This window comes from Dendrobium catenatum, unplaced genomic scaffold (assembly GCF_001605985.2).
Source record: "Dendrobium catenatum unplaced genomic scaffold, ASM160598v2 fragScaff_scaffold_1056, whole genome shotgun sequence".
In the NCBI taxonomy this organism is placed as follows: domain Eukaryota; kingdom Viridiplantae; phylum Streptophyta; class Magnoliopsida; order Asparagales; family Orchidaceae; genus Dendrobium; species Dendrobium catenatum.
In genome coordinates this window covers 659,516-678,797 of record NW_021319518.1, presented here as the reverse complement: position 1 = coordinate 678,797, position 19,282 = coordinate 659,516, and the positions used below count along the sequence as shown (strand labels likewise).

At 36.5% G+C, this 19,282-nt stretch overlaps 1 protein-coding gene across 2 annotated transcripts; it reads right to left on the bottom strand.

The window, feature by feature from the left end:
* Positions 1-92: 92 nt before the first annotated feature.
* Positions 93-18,549, bottom strand: LOC110109172 (polyadenylate-binding protein 2). Of its 2 annotated transcripts, none has more exons than XM_020840113.2 (6): positions 18,176-18,246; positions 11,591-11,661; positions 7,907-8,498; positions 978-1,169; positions 523-650; positions 93-308 (listed from the first exon to the last, which is right to left on the bottom strand). In XM_020840113.2, the coding sequence occupies exons 3-6, from the start codon at positions 7,925-7,927 to the stop codon at positions 260-262; spliced, it is 390 nt and encodes a 129-aa protein (XP_020695772.1). In that variant the 5' UTR covers positions 7,928-8,498; positions 11,591-11,661; positions 18,176-18,246; the 3' UTR covers positions 93-259. The 2 variants fall into 2 exon arrangements, with proteins under 2 accessions (XP_020695772.1, XP_020695771.1); XM_020840112.2 differs by lacking the exon at positions 7,907-8,498 and adding an exon at positions 18,389-18,549 and having other exon boundaries at positions 108-308; positions 18,176-18,278.
* Between the last annotated feature and the right edge of the window lie 733 nt (positions 18,550-19,282).

Genomic DNA, 19,282 nt, shown 5'->3' with positions numbered 1-19,282 from the left:
TTTTGTTGCTTTTTAAAATAACTTTTTAATACAAAATTTTAATTTATGTACTAATAAACTATTTTAAAAAACAATAAAAAAGTAATCCCAAATGAAACCTAACTAAATAAAAATAAAAAAAATTCGTCTGAATTATACTGATAATGTGCCATATTTTAAATGTGCTTAATAAAATTCTACAAAGTTTAACATGAAATAAATTTTAAGTTGGCATATGTTCCCCACTCAATACTAATTCAAAAAATATAATATACTCTTTTCAGGCATAAGGTCTGTAGCGCATTGGCCTCCTGAACCTGGGAAACTTCCTGGAAAGAAATTAGTGCCGGTCAAAGAAAACCGTCAGTTAACTCTTAATAGCAAGACAAGCAAATGGTACAAATAAATATGGAAACAAATCCTGATCAGCAGGATAAATTTCAAACGCATAAGATTTATTGTATTCAAAGCAGAGAAAATATAACAATTTTGAGATTAATCATGATCATTTTTTAGTTTTTAATGAATACTGAGTATACTGACCCGTATCCATATGGAGAGTAAAGATATGATGGCACATACGGCCTCCTGACCCTATATCCCAAGTAAGGATTGAAACGCCTTGGGCGATACTGCTTGAATCCAGGAACATTGGTCCTCTTTGGCAACACCTGCTCAAAATATGATTTTTCTGGCAAAATTATGGGCAAATTTTTTTCTATAATAAGGCAAGTTATTAGGTCCGGTCACCGGACGTAAAGATAGGTCCGGACACCAATAAAATAATGACATGTGGAATGTACACAGTATCCGCGAAATTTTAAGTCAAACACGTCAAAAGCGCAGGTAAAACGTAGGTAAAGCGCAGGTAAAGTGCAGTCAAAGCGTAGTCCACGTGGCAAGTTTTAATTGAATGTCTGGACCTATTTTTAGGTCCGGTGACCGGACCTAATAACTTGCCTCATAACTATTTAGGGAAAGGAAACAGAAAAATAGACCTTCAGTTGGCGTCCATGCAGATCAGATTCATTCAGATTGAGAGCTTCTTGAATAGCCTCCAATTCCACAAATTCAACGTAAGCAAAACCTTTTGGTTGGCCAAATTTGTCTGTGAGAATGGTAACCCTATTTACAGTTCCACAGGATTGAAAATGTTGCTGAACCTCCTCAGGTGTGCATGCATAATCAACCTGCAATGTTTGTATAATCACTGGTATTATAAGGCAGATTACTGGCACTGGGAGTCAAAGGTATAGACCAGTTTCATTAAGAGTGAATTTTTCAATTCACACCAAAAGAGCAAAAGTCAAAGCATATTTGTAGTATCTGGAGAAGGCTAAAATTTAGCCGGAAACACTATGTTACTAGATAAACAAAAAAAGGAAGAAAAAAATAATTAAAATTTTAAATTAAACTCAAGTAATGGCGCCTAGAGAAGTAACAAAGTTATAGGTAACTGATAGAAAATATTTGAATATTTCAAGTAAAAACTAACAATAATAGAGAAAAACAGCAATAAAATCACACAAAATCTGGTGGAAAACTCTCCAAATTGTAATTGGATTGCAAAAAAGAGAACTAACGGAAACATGAAAACAAAGATACAATTCATCCTTGATTCGAGAGGAGGATCGTCTGTCTCAATCTCTAGATAAGTCTAGAGTCGGAGACGCCATGAAGAACCCTCACAAGAACAAAATAATCCAAACATAACCCTAACCATAATCTCCCTCCCATATTTAAGGCATACAAGTAAAACAATAATAAAAGGACTTTAACCTGTAAGGAAAAAAAAATACAATTAAAGCAATAAGACAAAAAAATCAAAAGGCCCTCGTCGCCCCTCCTTTGGCTCCAAATTTAAATTTGAAATCAAGTGGACCCCACCCCATCTCTCTCTCTCTCTCTCTCTCTCTCTCTCTCTCTTGCCACCACCCCTCCTATTGTTGATGTGAACCAGCCCCTTAGAAGGGGCCGGCTGGACCGGTCCACTAGAGGCCGGTCTAACACTACCGCTCTCTCAAAGAATCATCTTGTCCTCAAGGTGAAAACAAAGAAACTGATGTTTCACCCTCTCATATAGCTCTCATGTGACGTAGTAGTCCGAAAGGTTCTTCCACTTGATCAACACTTAGCTCCATCTTCTCTATGGGGAACCCCCATCAGCTCCAAGGGTTCCAACATCACCTATAAATCCTCAGTTAGTGTCACCAGTAACTCAGAGCTTGCTGCAAAATCTCCAATTGCCCTCCTCAACTGAGATACATGAAACACCGGGTGTATTGTCGCCGCTGGAGGTAGTTTTAGTCAACAAGCCACAACTCCAATCCTCTATGGCCCAAAATAGCTTGGGGCAAGCTTCTCATTTCTCCTGTTGGCTACTGATCTTTGCCTCTAAGGTCGGAGCTTTAAGAACACTCTCTCCCCCTAACCTCAAGCTGGATATCCTTCATATGCACATTTGCCTGCTTCTTCATATTTTGTTGATCTCTCAACAGATGCCTCTTCAACTCTTCCAATATTCTCTCTCTCTTCCAAGTACCCCTCCACTGAAGAAACTGGAGTGTTGACGCCAATAGTGCAATAAGTGAGATGAATCCCTTCCGTACAACAACTTAAATGGGGTCATCTGAGAATCAGAATGAAAAGAGGTGTTGTACCAATACTCAGCCCATGCTAGCATCTGACCCATAACTTGGGTGTCACTGACACAAATCATCTTAAGTAAGTTTCCAAACTCCTGTTGACCACTTCTGTTTGGTCATCCGTCTGTGGGTGGTAGGCGATGCTCCTCTTTAATATTGTCCCCTGTATAGTCTAAACAACTCCCTCCAAAAATGGCTGAGGAACACATTATCCATGTTAGATATTGTAGCCTTTAGATATTGTAGCCTCTGGTACTCCATGCAGTCTGGCAACCTCTCTGATGAAGACTGATGCCACTGTCACTACAATGTATGGATGTCGTAGGGGAATGAAATGAGCATATTTTGCTCAAGCGGTCCACCACCACCAGTATCACTATGAAGCCCTCTGATCTTGGTAACCAATCTATGAAATCCATGGAAACCTCCTTAAATACCTGACCTGGTAAAGCAAGTGGTTGTAATAATCTTCCTGGAGACATTGATATGTATTTGTTCCTATGAAAGACTTTACACCTGGCCACCATCTCCTCCACATCCTTATGCATACCCATTCAGTATAACTCTGAAGCTAGTCTCCTGTAGGTCCTCTGCACCCCTGAATGTCCCCCAACAATGCTCCAATGGAACTCTTGGAGCAAGTGTGGAATGCGGACTGATGTCCGAGGCATCACAAACCTCCCCTAATACAGAAGTCTCTCCCCTACCAAAGAATACACCGGATGGCTACTCTCTTCCCTCAGTAAATCAGCTTTGATCTTCCCCAACTCCTCATCTCGAGCACTCTCCTCCTTGATGGCTTCCCAATCTAACATCAATGGAATCGACACTCTTGTCGCCAGCAACTCCCCCATACACCTGGGCAAGGCATCTGTCGCACTGTCTCCAACCCATATCCTGAAGCATCTCTCTACTATGTACACTTGAGTGAAGTCTAATAGTGCTAAAACTGGTATAGTCATAATAGCCTTTTTCAGACTCTCAAAAGCTGTTATGGATGCCTCCCCCCATAGGAATCCGTTCTTCTTCAATTGTTCTGTTAGTGGCCATGTTATGGTGTTGTACACTTTCACAAACCTCTTGTAGTACCCTGTCATCCCTAAGAATCCTCTCAGCTCCCTCAGATTCTTAGGCACTTGCTCTCTTAACATAGCTTCAATTTTTTACTAATCTGCTGCCACCCTCTCTTTAGACACAATATGGCTCAAATACTCCACACTAATCTGGGCAAAATAGCACTTCTTCAGGTTATCCCTTAGCTGATGCTCTTGCAACACATCTAGCACACTCAAGTGCTCCCAATGCTCCTCCTATGTCCTATTGTACACTAGGATATCATTAAAAAAACACCAAGACAAATCGCCTAAGGTATGGTCTGAAGACTTTGTTCATGAGAGATTGGAATGTGGCAGGGGCATAGTGAGGCCAAAGGGCATCACCAGGAACTCATAATGTCCCTCATGAATTCTGAAAGAAGTCTTAGGCACATCCTCCTTCATTCTGATCTGATGATATCCTGACTTCAGATATATATTGGTGAAGATCACTAGCCCACTCAATTCATCCAAGAGTTCATCAATCACTGGTATAGAAAACTTGTATGTCACAGTCTCTTTGTTCATCGCCTTGTATTTCACACAAAACATCCACCTGCAATCATTGTTCTTAACTAGTAATACTAGACTGAAAAAAGGACTAACATTGGGCATGATAAACCCCGCCTCCAGCATTTCTCTAATCAACTTCTCAATCTCATCTTTTTGAAATTGAGGATAGCGATAAGGTCTAACGCTGATGGGTGATACACCTTCCCTCAAGGTGATTGCATGCTCCTGCTCCCTTGGTGGAGGCAATCCCTGAGGTGGCTGAAATACCTCCTAGAATTGTAGGATCAACGGCTATATGGAGAGGGGTATGTCCCCTCCCTCCAATGTATGCAGCTTCATCAAATAGCCTTCCCCCACCTCTTGGATATTCCTCAGCATGATTTTGAGTGACACCATAGCTTTGGATAGCCCTGCATCTCTCATGATCACAACCTTTCTTCCATCCACCCTCAGCTCCATCGTGAGTGCTCCCCAATTGACCTTGGTGTGCCCCAAGGTCTACAACCACTTCATCCCTGGGATGACATTTGTACTTCTCAACTCCAGTGAGAGAAATTCCTCCCTCACCTGAATCCCCTGGATGGTCAACATCACTCCTCTATAGATACCTTTGCCTTTCTTTGCCTTTTCTGTACCCATCATCACCCCATAACAACCGGTGTCCACCAATTTCACTCCCAGTTGGTCGACGACCTGAGTGGAAATGAAATTATGAGTAGCCCCGCTGACAATAAGAACCACCACCTCCCTATCCCTTATCTCCCCTTTCACCTTCATGATATGATTCGTGGTGAATCCTACCACCGAGTTCAAGGAAACCTCTGACATATGGCCCAGATCCAAAAACATTTTCTCCTCTATCTCCTCCTCTACTTCTCTCTCGCCTCACTCAGTTTCCTCGTCATCACAGACAGTGAGAACCTGAAGAGTACGATTCCTACACCTATGCCCTGGGGTATACTTCTCATCACACCTGAAACACAATCTCTTTGCCCTCTTCTCCTGCATCATCTTCTCTATCAGCCTCTTGAAATTTCCCTCGCTCCCTCCCTTACTGCTTTCCTTGATGGTCTTACAAAATCCTCCTATTACAGGACCCTTGGGTGCTAAGTGGATGTGGTCATCATTCTGTAAGTGCCTCCCGAGCTACTTTTCCTGGCTCCCTTCTCTAGATCCTTCTAATTCTCCACCAGTTGTTCCAATTTCATGGCCTCTCCCAACTCACGAAGCATCATGAATTTCGCCGCCGCTCTAATCTCTACCTTCAGCCCCTTCATAAAGTTTCCCTACAATGCAGTCTCTGATAATCACTCTATCTGACTAGCTAGGTGTTTGAACCACTACCAATAGTCTTCCACTGATCCTTCCTGCACTAGTGCAAAAATTGCTCATAGAAGCTCCCTCCCCCGTCTATTTGAAAATGTTCTAATAGATAGTTCTTGAATGCTCTCCAGCTCCGTATAAGCCTCTTTTGGTCCCTCCATTGGAACCATAACAATGTCTTCCCTTCCAAACATAGGTCTGCTGCTATCATTTCTCCTCATCCGTCAACCCATTAACGACGAAGTACATCTCCACCTTATAGATCCATCCATAAGCTTCCTCCCCTTCAAAAATTGGCATCCTCAGCTTCCTCACCTTTGGCTCTCCCACATTTCCTCGTTTTCCTCCATATTTTCCCCTCTCCCAAGTGCTTTGCTCTCCCCACGTCTCCTGATCTTCCCTTACATGCTCATCTTCAAACCCCTCTTCACTTTCTTCCCTCCTTTCTCTAAAATCAACACCTCTCCTATCATAGTTTCCCTCCTTTCTCCCCCAAACACACATTTTACTCCTTGCTCCGTATTTCCACATCTCTCCCCACCTTCCCCCTTTCTCCTCAATGATTTCTAAATCTTTTTCCCTCCTACAAAAATAAGACTTTGTAGTTCTTCCCATTGGTTCCTTCGCCTCTAATGCCACCATTTGGATTTAATTTTTCAATAACTTCTTCACCATTAAATGAAGATCCTCTGATAACTTCACCATCCAATAACTTGCTCTGATACAAATTTGATAGGAAATACTTGAATATTTCAAGTAAACCCTAACAAGAATAGAGAAAAACAACAATAGAATCACACAAAATTTGGTGGAAAACTCTCAATTGTAATTGGATTGCAAAAGAGAGAACTAATGGAAACATGAAAACAAAGATACAATTGATCCTCGATTCGAGAGGAGAATCGTCTCTCCCAATCTCTAAATGAGTCTAGAGCCCAAGACACCAAAAAGAACCTCACAAGAACACAAAAATCCAAACATAACCCTAACCCTAATCTCCCTCTCATACTTAAGGCATACAATTAAAACAATTTAAAAAAATAAAATTAAAATAATTTAAAGGAAAAAAATACAATTAAAACAATAAGACAAAAAGGCCTAAAGGCCCTTGTCGCCCCCTCCTTTGGCTCCAAATTTGAATTTGAAATCAAGTGGACCCCACCCTATCTCTCTCTCTCTCTCCCTCTTGCCGCCTCCCCTGCTACTGTAGACATGAACTGGCCCCTTAGAAGGAAAAATTATTCTGTGCGGACACCAAATGACGAGACCAATAAAAATGCACCACGTCATCTTTTTACTAAACCGCGGCTTGGTATTGCTCGGCACTAAGTATGGAATCCGGACGTAGAGTTGCGTCCGACGTCTGCACAAAATAATTTCTTCCTTAGAAGAGGACCAGACTGGACCGGTCCACTAGGGGCCAGTCTAACAAAAACCTTGAACATATTAATTAATAAACATTATCATTGTCATTTTGCCTTATCTGAACTATATGCGGTCAACTAACTGATGCAAACTATTAATTCTTCAACCATTAATTACAAATATATATTTTCTTTTATTTCTTTCTTTCCTACAAATAAGATAATCGACCAATCTAAGAGGAGAGTGAAAGACAGGAACAAATAAATAATCTGAATAGCATGTTATTTCATGATGAAAAGCAACGGTATGTGGGCATGGCATTAAAGTCTCCCATTTAGAAGAAAATTACCCAGTTCCAAACCAACTGTACGACTGAAAAATATTTACCATGGAGCTGTTCAACTTTACACAAATCTTAAACTGGTTAAATAGCATAGCCAGAAAAAAAAAAAGGCATTCGCATCCCATATGCAACTGCCAATATCAGTGTCAACAACTGTCACTCTGGATATCTTTCAAGTGAAGTGATTTATGTTCTAATGACATCATACAAATAACCTAACAAGTAAATAGTTTGATATGGCTTTTAAATCCAAAAACATAAATCATCATAAATAACTATGAACATCCACAAGAAAATAAAAATAATAAGCAGGCGAGCACTGAGCCTTATTAGGCAAAGAAAAAATATTATAATTTGGAAACAAGGGTAAAAAATGGTGACGCTGTTAATCAAAATACTAATTTATATTTCTTAAGTATACTTTGGGAACGAAACAAAAGTGAGTAAAACAAACAGTAATTCTACAGTAGATTGCTTCTTGATAATTCAGAGTTGCGATGAAAAATAGACTGCCAAATACCAGTAAAATCATTTCTAACTTTGGATTCATGATAAAAAAAATATCAAGCAAAACTTTCAAAGTAAATATGCTAAATAGAAGAGCACTGCAAGGAAATTCAAGCAAGAGACCAAGGACCTCTCACCAACGGTTGGAAAATTTTCATGGTCAGAAGCAACCCACTCCCAAGAATAGCCAGCTTGAAGCTCTAACAGTTCTTCTTGAGCCATAATAAATTTCAATCACGCCAAGAGCATAGAACTTCGGTCTTCCTGCAGCACCCAGTCAATCATGGATGCATGCAGTTTCAGGATGCTTCTTATTTACCCCATACATGCTTTTTTTAACAACTACGCATTTGTGAAGCAGTAAGAATCATCACTTTTTTTTCTTTTTTTTTTTTTTACTTGTCTTTTTTTTTTCAATCACTTTTCTTTTTTTTTCTTTTTTTTTTACTTGTTTTTTTTTTTTCATTTCCTTTCTCCCACCTTCAATTCACAAGCAACTAAGGATTTTTCTCAATTTTCTCTTACGCTCACTATTTTCGACACTAATATCCCATTCTTTTCTTCTTGTCCTTTTTTTTTTCTTTTTTTTTCCCGTTTGAGTCTAAAGCATCATATGCGAGCAGTATTTTTTTTTCCCATTCATTAATTGGCTAAGATCAAATTCTAAGCTAAAGCATCCTGACATCTGAAGGATAACATATCAGAGAACTCCAACATTGAAGAGTTACCCTGCCATTAGGAGACGTGAGGTAAAAGCCTGAGTCCATCTGAAGATATGCATAAATAAAAAGAACAGAAATCACATGAACGTATCAATGAGAACGCCACTCCAAAACTTATTGCATGCAGGAAAATGCTCACTATGCATAGCATGAATACTACAACAAAAGTGAGAGTAAATAAATAGCAAGGCTTATCAACGAATCATATGGTTTGTTCACCACTCTACTTGAAAAATTGAGGGATATGTTTACATTATAAAGAAAGCCAATAATAAACAAAGGCAAAATTATTCGTGCTGATGCAGAATCTCAACATTTATACATTCAATTTTCTGATTAATGGATAAGGCCTGCTTACCTAAACTAAATTCAATGACTTCATGTCATCTATTTTTATCCTTGTCAAGCACACATATCACAGAATGTATATTATAAAACTAAAAATACTCCATATGATATAAAATTCTTTGGAGCCTCAACAGGATGAAATAATCAGAACTTTAAAAGAAATATCTATTTCAATCATATCAGTCCAGTATGTAAAGAATCTGTGTTCCAAGAGGAATAAATAAAATAGGAATCTGCAATTATGCTAACTCTGCATAAAATAAATATGCAAAAAAAAAAAACTTGACAAAGGATATTCTGATTAAAATATTAATCATTATGAATTTAAAAATAACTAAATTTACTTAGAAATGAAAATAATAATACATGAATAATCAATCAAAATTTATGTTACACTCATCTCAAAATAAATTAATTTGAAATCCAACAACAAATTTGGTCAAAATAATCTAACCCTTTTTTTTTAATAAATATTATTCCCTTGCTGTTGGGCACCCAATCTCAATACTGAAATTTAAAATAAGTATAAGATCCATATAGTGATATAGAAGCACATATGCTGGGCCTTGTTTAAAAAAAATAAAAATAATTAAAATAATTAAAAAAATATATGCTGGGCCTTGTTCAGACAGTTATTGAAATTGCTTCAATTTTATTGAATTTTGGCATTTCAATTGTGCACTCACCCATCTATAGACCCTCCACCTATGATGCACCGACACGGACATGACGCGACACGGACACGGGACACGGCAATTTTTAAAAATATAGGACACGGGTGCGGCGTGGACACGGCATAATAAATTTTTAATATAATATATAGAAATTAAGGTGACATTATATTAAAAATGACAAGCAATAATAAATCAATTTCATGATAAATTGTTTAGCTTATAATATAAAGATGATTAGAACAAAATGTCTATTCTTCAACATAGAAATTATAATTTCATTTATATCTTGATCATTCATTGTTTTTTATCTAGATAAGATTGTAACAAACCAATCATGCATAGGAATACATCAAGTTAAATTGATATGAAGTGAAATCAAAATATCTCAATAATAAGACAACATGAATACAATAATATACCGGTCTGCCGGGGGTCCAAGGGGGAGCTTGCCCCCTGGCAGGGTTCAACCTTATGGAAAGATACTGAGCGATACCTAGGAAATATACCGAGCGGTACCGAGCATGTACCGAGCGATATTGAGCAGTACCGAGCATGTACCTAGCGATACCTAGCGGTACCGAGCATGTACCTAACAGTACCGAACATGTACCTAGCGGTACCGAACATGTACCTAGCGATACCTAACGGTACCGAGCATGTACATTAGCTTTTTATTATTTAATAACCGGACACGCATGTCCGACATGCGCGTCCAATTTTAATTTTAATTTTTTAAATTGTGACACTCCAATGTCGTGTCGGACACGTGTCCATGCAGTGTCTGTACGCATGTCCGTGTCCAACATTGCATACCCTCTTTAAGCGGAGTGCCAGCGCATCATAGTAGCCTCCACATTTCCTTGCATATGGAAAAGATTACGCTCATTAAGGATACCTTTCAAATAAATGTAAACTTTGATGCTAATATAACATATTCGACTTTCAAAATGGCAAGATTGTACTAGGACAAAGTAGACCTCAAGCTCCAATAATTCAAAAAAGCAGCAGCAACAACAACAACATCAAGCCTTTGTCCCACTATGTGGGGTCGGCTACATGAATCCTTTTTCACCATTGTGTCCAATTAAAAGTCAAATTATCATTTAGAATTCTTATCACAAGGAAGTCACCACACAATTGCAGGCTGAATGATTCCCGCGTCAAATCAAGGAAACAACAATTCCTTGCATTAAAGCTGTCTAAACATTTTAGCCTAAGCACATGCTCTAATATTATTATCATGTTATTGCATGCCCCAAGGAATATGTAGTATTACTAATGTTGGTTCGATTGAATTCTGCATATTGCTAATGTTGGTTCAGATGAACCAACTAGTCGCCATTTCTAGTTTCATATATATATATATATATATATATATATATATATATATATAAAGAGAGAGAGAGAGAGAGAGAGAGAGAGAGAGAGAGAGAGAGGGGAAGTGGAAAGAAATGGTATATATACAAGCCACGACAAGACAAGCCAAATGAATATGAGGTAGAATAAAAAATAGTAATAAAAATAATAATGATAAGCAAAGGATTTACCAGATGAGCATGACTAGAGGCAGAACCCATGGTAATTGAGGATAAGACTCTTAATAAGCTGACATATTTCTGGAATCCGTAAGTATTAAGGCTTCAAACTAACCCCAAAATCCTAGAAGGTAACCCTAATCATGTTATCAGATCCTTCTTTAACATATTTCATTTTGAATTGCGTCTTATACATTTTTTTAATATTTAGTTATTTATTTAATAAGTTTGCTCGTCCTCAAAAGAGAGATTGGTTCCATCCCTGCTCCAAACAGCACATAGCAAAGCAATCCAATTTAAATTACATCTGAAAAGGAAAATATAATGAGGTCATCTAACCAAAATATCAATAGCACATAACAGCTTTTGGTGCTAGCTTAAAAGCCCCAATCAACAGATCTAACTTTGTCCTCCACAGATGAAAGCGATACATAGATTGGCCCTCATATGAAAAATTAAGCATGTCTTGGAAACAAATTGCATTCATAACTTCTATTAGAATAAGTTTTATGGTACAAAGCTAATGGGATAATCAGACATACATTACCAACAAAAACTGATCGGCAATCCACCTCCTCCCTATTTGATTGGGAAACCGCCACATTTGTAGGATCTATCAACATGATCGAAGAGAAAAAGTTAGTCAAATAGGAGAATAAAATTATGAGTGGGAGAAAACAAGAGGATGCAATCATATTATGTTGTATTGCAATCATATTATGTTGTATTTGAAAAATTATGCATCTAGCATAAACAAAATGGTGAATACATAATATAACAATAACAACGAAAACCTAAACACAAAGAGAAACAACATAATAGTAAAAGAACTAAAATGAGCTTCAGCAAAGCCATTAACAGGGACTATTGGTTCGGAAAGATAAAATATTAAAAAAGAGTGAAAGGTAGAAATTGAACTGAAAGAATGTTCTTATTGTCAAGTTCTGATGATATAGAAACTTCTTATTCTTCCATGAGTTGTCTAAAAAGATCAGAACTTGATTTGGCTTTCACTCAATCAAAATGTTAACCAATATTTGAACTATTCAGGAAGTCATCTAAAGATGTTAGTAGAATGTTTGCTTACCAAAGGATCACAGCTCCAGGCACTTCCACAAAACATGCAATTTGACATTGATAACTACCTGAATAACCTTGAAGTCGGATGAGAAGTTGAGAACAAGCAATGCAAGAGGTAGTAACATTAACTCCCTTAGGTATAAAATTTCCTAGATAAAGTTTTCACCTCTTAGATTATAAATCTCCCAAATTTTAATCTCCAGAAGATGTACAAAAAACATCAATCAATTTTCCTCGAATAAAAGAATCACCACATAGTTATGACAAATATACATGAAGCATGCTAAGAGAAGCATGCAAAACTATAGCTAGAATTAAGGCAATACAATAAGCTATGGAAACTAACAAGACTGCCAAAATCTATTTAAAAATAAAAAATTAGACTAAAAGAGAGTCGCCTTTAGCATATACATGAAAAGGTTGGAGTAGCTCCAATGGCAGATAAGATTAGAGAGAGACGTCTTAGATGGTTTGGTCATATAAAACGGAGGCCTTTCGATGACCCGGTTAGGACAGTAGATGTATTAGATTTAACCTATATTAAGAAAGGTTGAGGTAGACCTAAAAAAACTTGGCTATAAAATATTAGAAATGACCTTTCATTATTAGATCTAAATGAAAATTTGTCTCTTAACCTGACACAATAGAGAAAAATGATTCATGTAGCCGACCCTACGTAGTAGGATAAAGGCTTGATGTAGTACTAACTCCCCAGGACCGCTAGGACTCAATATTTGTTCAAACAATCTAAGCATGCAACTTGCAATCAGTGGTCTTAAATGGTCCAAATGATTCAGTAAAGTCCCAGTCATACCACCCACACGCACGCCATTTGAGATTGATGTGGTGGTGAGACCCCTATGTTTCAATGCCTTAGCACTGAGATTAGCTATGGTCCATACACAGCCTTTGGGACAAAGCATTTAGATCCTAGAAATGAGCAACGATACTTCACACCACCTCCACACAACCTCTAAGGCATGGTTGGTATAGGATATTTCACTACACCCCAAATGCCAATGACTAATATTACTAATTTTGAAAACAAGTATATGTAAAGGATGGACTTAAAACAAACAAATCCTAAGAAAAATGTATGAAATTTCTATAAGTTATTTCTCTAACATGCACTATAACACTCATCTTCTCAAAATTCAAAAATCTCTAGCCAAGTCGAGTAGGACTGAGTAGGAACCTCACCAAACTCTTCACCAAAGATTACACAAATAAAAAAGAGAAAACGACATGAAAAACAGACAAATAAATCATGATAATGCTATATATATATATACACCAAATCTTGGGTCTAGGCATTGTAACTAGGTGTATATGTTAAAGTTGGGTCAAATACACTAGTGGTCAAACCCATTTTTAACCCAAGAATTTATGCTTTAGATAAGAGCTAACTGCTTTGCATATCTACAACAACATAACTTTCAAACACCCAATATGAGATTATACTTAAACTCTCGTATCAAAGTTTATTAACAAATTTGAAAATCAAGTACCAAGAGCTCACTCAATCATGCAGAGATATAATGAGAACCATCAACTCTTAAACCTTACTCAATCTTGGTAGAAGATAACAAAGACCTATGGGAGTCATAATTCACATAAACAACTCATTTCTAGCCAAACTATCACTCTAATGCTTATAAGAGATTGTGGACCAAAGGAGAATCGAAGTTGGGCTAAATACATCAATAATCAAGCTTATTTTTAATTCAAAAGCTTAAACTTGTAAGTGAAGGCCAACAACTTTATTTTTTTATAATAGCATACATTCAAGCATTGGAAGCGGGACAAAACTAGAACTCTCACAAGTTCTGATAGTACATATATCCAATCCATGTTGCTTAGATACTATATTGAATGTACATACATTCTAAACCTCAATTTAAGTTTTTGCATTGTTCAACTCATCTAAACATACATTATCATTCTGCACAGGTATCAATTTTAAAGAATTTATTGGAGGAATTCAATGGTTCAAATCCTTGTTAAAAGGATGTCTTTGCAAAACATTTAAACCATTGGGTTTTCACTACCTCCATAAGTTAGTCCTATCTTGTATTTTCTCTCTTAAAATTGTAAACTCCGTCTTTAATACTCACCCTCTCCGTAGGGTATCTCATTCATGGGCCTTCTCTACTTATCAAAGTTGTATGTCCCACTATTAGGCTTTCCCTATTACAAGCTTGTAAATCCCATCTTTAAACCATCTATAGGATGTAAGACCCAACATTAGGCCAAGTTTGTGGCTCTAATACAAAATTACGGCCTCATTAAGTCTGTGATGCTAGCCCATTTCAAAATAAACTCACAAGGGCCTACCCAAGAAAATTAATTCAAACTTAATCCATATATCCAGCTTGAGACGACTTAACTATAAAGTGAGGTTGTAAGAGCCATCGTTAGGGTGCTCCTTTAATCGAAAGGTTTCACGTTTAGCATGTAGGTAGGCCCTTTAATATCAGAATGATAATTCCTATCCCTTGGAATAAGCCCAAGCAACCGGTCTATCTAAACCAAAGCATGGCATTAACGAAGATATTTGGCTCCATTTTTGCATAAGGCCTTCAAGACAATTTTTATTAAGTATTCAAATGGGCTACATAGTCAATAAAACGAGGTTAAGAGACTCACTATCTCGTTTATTAAGAGGTGAAAATCCCAACCCTCATTTGAAACCAATATAATAATTGATTTGGACCCAATTAACAAACATTTCACTATTTTTGGCTGTGTTATCTATGAATGGCTCATAACCCCACAAGTCCCACGTCCATCTTCGAGCTAAGTCATAACCCCATAAATTCTGCATGCACACTTGGGATAGGCTATAACCCTATAAGTCCCACATGCATCTATGGGATATAAGCCCATAAGTCCCACTTTTAGTGCAACATTATATCCAATGCAGTAAGCATTAACCTTCCTAATACTAAAATTTGTTTGCCAAGGTGAACCCTACACTCATCAAAGTGGACACGACTTTACTCTATGCTTAAGGCCAAGTTTTAAGTGAGCTTTGTTTAACTTGAGGATTTCTACTAGAGGTAGTTCGTGAAAAAGACAATTAGCCATCAACAATGAGATGTTAACCTCCACAACAAGAGATGTACCCTTGAGAACAAAGCCTCACAACAAAAAATCTAAAAATTGACTTTCCTTCCAACTCCAAATTCTATAAGAGCACCTTAAAAGGAGCTTAAGAAATATCAAAGATTTTCACCTATACATCAGTTTTCTGCTAAAAAGAGGTCAAAATTGCCCTGAATGAGGCATAATTAGGAGCAACAACTAAGGTTCGCAAACCAAATACAAGGCTCCAATCTTCCTCTAAAAATGGGGTAGATTGTCGTCATTGAACAATTTGAATTATTGTGTCGAATATTCAAATACACTGAGGCTCCAGTCTTCCTCTAAAAATAAGGTCATTTATCCATGTTCAATGGACAGGATCTAAGTAGGAGTGTATGAGGTTCAAAATCCCTAAGACAAACTCTAATCTTCTTATGAGAATAAGGATGATTGACCTACTTTAAACAATGAGATCAGAGGAAGGGCTGTTTGAGGTTCATAATCCCAGCGATGAAGCTTCAATATTTCTCTAGAAATAGAGCTAATTGCCTTCATTTGGAAAGATTATATATGAGGATTGGGTGCTCGCCATTAATAATTCATGTGTCAAAGCTCCAATCTTCCACTTAAAACAAAGTTGAATATCTACATCACAATGAAAAACTCTTAATAATACAAATAGTTTATGATGAAATAAAAATGTGCAAGAAAAATATAAAAAATAAGATGTTTTATTATAAAAATTGGTTTAAATATAAAACCTTGAAAAATTGGGATACATATAGAGATGCTCGTAGGGAGTCTAAGAAAGCAATATGTGATGCAAAGAATTTAACTTTTAGTGATTTATATAATATATTAGATACTAAGGAGAGCGAATGATGTATGTATAAGTTAGTCAAGCAAAGGATAGATGAAATAATGATTTAATTCAAATGAAATGCATTAAAGATGAAGATCAAACAATGTTTTGATGGACCGGCTGATTTGACTGAGAGGGAATTAGGAAGTTTCTTTATCAAGAGGGAGCTATATCGAAAGATTCTTAATCAAAGGGGAATTATTTAGGAATATTTTAATTACAATTTATATGGAATTATTTAGGTCAATATATCTAATTTGAATTCAAAATATAAGAGGAAATTATTTAGGCAAAGGGGGCTCAATTGGTAGGGAATTATGGGAACCTATTTAAGGCTAACAATAGAGTGATTTTAGCATTATGTCGTAGTTTGCTGAAATTAGAATTTCTTAGGTTGTGAGGGCTCTAGCCGTAGGCTAGAGACTTGGGAGAGTCAGATCTTCCTCTCTAATTGAAGATTCAACTTTATCTTGCTATTTTCTTTCAATATATTGCAATAAAAAGAGTTCTGATGTGTTTTTTTTCTAATTTCTTGTTGTCGTTCGCTGATTTCGATAAAATTGTATCCACTTCCTATCAAATTGATATCATAGCACTTTTTTGGGACCTATGGCGGCAAGGAAAGTTGATGCCTTGGAAGAGCCTCTTAAAGGAAAAATTGGCCAACTCAAATCGAAGTTTGGTAGTCTATGTTCCCTTTTTTACGAGTTGCAGTGATAGGCCTCTATAGAAACTATTTAATAAAAACTTTGTACAACACCATATGCTCCTTGAGACTTTGAATCAACATGTCATAATATCTTTAAATAAATGGAGAACACGCACCTTATGAGGATTTTAGATAAAGAAAATAATGTACCTTCTAAGATAATTAAACATGTGAAGATTATGTCTTCTAAGACTTTTTTCTTCTAAGGTTTCTATAAGAGTAAATATCTTGTACCTTCTGAGCGTATTTCTCCTTCAAAGATTTTAATATGAGTAGAGATCATATTTGCCAGTTGCTCTCGTTGAGGCTTTCTAATGAGGACCCTATCTAATACTATGTAAGCTTCAAAGCTTCCTTACTAGCATTTCTTCCCATGATTTTGAGTGTACACCATGTATATCACTTTCCCCCATGAAGACTTTCAAATGAGGATCATGTCCAACACTCGGTATCCTTCGTCTCTCCCTTGTATGTGTCTTTTTTTATTTCTCCTTTAGTAGTTTAACTTAACTCAAAGAATTATTAATTATTGTCTGTAATGAGGGATTATGAGAAGTACCTAAGGAAATAGGCTTATATTAGGTTATCAACATGTGACACAACCTCAAGAACTTACATAATGGTAGGGGGGGCTAGATAAATCCACAAAAAATTTTGACCTATCATAAGCTTTTCATCAGATTATTACTTGATCACTATAACTTGCGATGAAAGAGGTGAAATCAAATCCCATGAGATAAATTGAACCTTGATTGGAATTTGACAGTCGTCATGTGTTTCCTTAATCAAGAATAAAAATGATCTATCTTTAGGCCATTATTACCCTTTCATAGTCATGGTACTAATCACACTCAGGAAGTAAGAGTCTGATTAAGGACTATATGTTGAGTTGAGATTCACTTGAATTTTTCTTGTGAAATTTCTAATATATGTAGAAAGTTTTTGAAAATGAATTGCTTGCAAGGGTTCCTTGGATATGAAGAAATATAATGGAAGGAAAGACAATTATGCCCGGGAAGTTAGCGTAATATCATTTCACGACTGGAGCTCGGGTTGCCGCCCAATCTTGATATGTTCCCACAAAATTGATACATCAATGGATGAGGGAACAAAATTGATCATCAATGGATGACAAAGGGAAGGAGTTCTCCAACTACAACCATACCTATAATGATGATATGAGCATCCATCTTTTTAAGGCTGCAATCAAACGATTATATCATTATAATGTCCTCAAAACAAATAGACTCTTGTTCCTTAAGCTTCAAGCATCATACTTATTCAAAATTGCAACAGAGCATAAAAATGAGTCATATGACTAAGTTAACAAGAGATGATGTTCATCGTGAAAGAATATTAAACATAATGATAATAATAAACGAGGAGCCCAACCTTGTGCAGCTCCCATCTCCTTCTCCACCTTGGCGTGCATTTCACGGAGGGCGGCAGCTTCTTCCTCCATCTCCTTCAAACGCTTCTTCATCTCTTCAAGCTCCTGCAACTCCATGAATAACAAGACGAGTCCATAGCAATCATTAGCCACGGATCAGGAATGGCCAAAAGCTAGGGTTAGATTTCGATCGGGGAAGCAATAATGTCAGAAACCTTTATGGCTTCGGCGTCGGCGTCGGCCCTTGCCATATCGACGTCAGCATTCAGAGCCTCCATGTCTCCCTCCATCTCCGCCACATCAGGTATTTCTCCACCGTAGACCTCGTGTTCGTCTTCGTCCATCTCCGCTTCGCTTCTGAGATCGCGGTAGCACTGACCTTGTAATATATTTATAGGGGCGAAATTTGAGTATGTACGTCCAATAATTTTTCAAATTAAATAAATATGTTCATTTTTTTTTAATTTATGAGAAAATATATTTAAAATTTTTGCTTGATAAAATATTTTAAAATTTTAAAGAGAAGTTATAATATTATATGAGCAACCGTTTGAGCAATATGTAAATTGATCTCTTTTATTCTCAACCTTTTTTTTATTCTATAATTATGATTCATGAGAAATTATTATGAAATAATATTTCATCTCCTTATTTAGCAAGTCATTAGTCTTCGTTGAAATTTGTTGGTGCAATATATTTGATAAATTTATTTTTCTCCATAAATAATATACATTTACACCCTAAACCCTAAATTCATAATGGCATTAGAAATAAGAGCACGAGCTACAATCATAGCTTGAAACATGTTTGATCGAAATTGTTTTAATATAATGATCTTTAAGAGCTCTTTTAATAGTGATATAGATCTGTTTATATATTCTCACTCCATGGCGATCTAAAATTGATCAAATTTGAACATTTATAGTAATATAGATCTGTTATAAATGTCTTTATTATATTTAATTTTATCAAAAATATTGCTTATTGTATTACAATCATTTTAAAAACACTCATCATGTTACTCTAAAATATTATAATTACTTTTGTTTAATATAAGGCTTATAATTTAAATTTTGTCCTCTATATATTTTACATCGTTATGTTATAAT

Bases quoted from the DNA above. Each gene is read 5' to 3' on its own strand.
- LOC110109172 (XM_020840112.2), bottom strand. From the start codon at position 18,517: ATGGACGAAGACGAACACGAGGTCTACGGTGGAGAAATACCTGATGTG. The intron at 11,662-18,175 runs GTTGGGCTCCTC...TCATGTTGATAG, and splicing joins GGAGATGGGAGCTGCACAAG to ATCCTACAAATGTGGCGGTT. The intron at 651-977 runs GTCTATTTTTCT...TATTTTGAGCAG, and splicing joins TGCATGGACGCCAACTGAAG to GTGTTGCCAAAGAGGACCAA.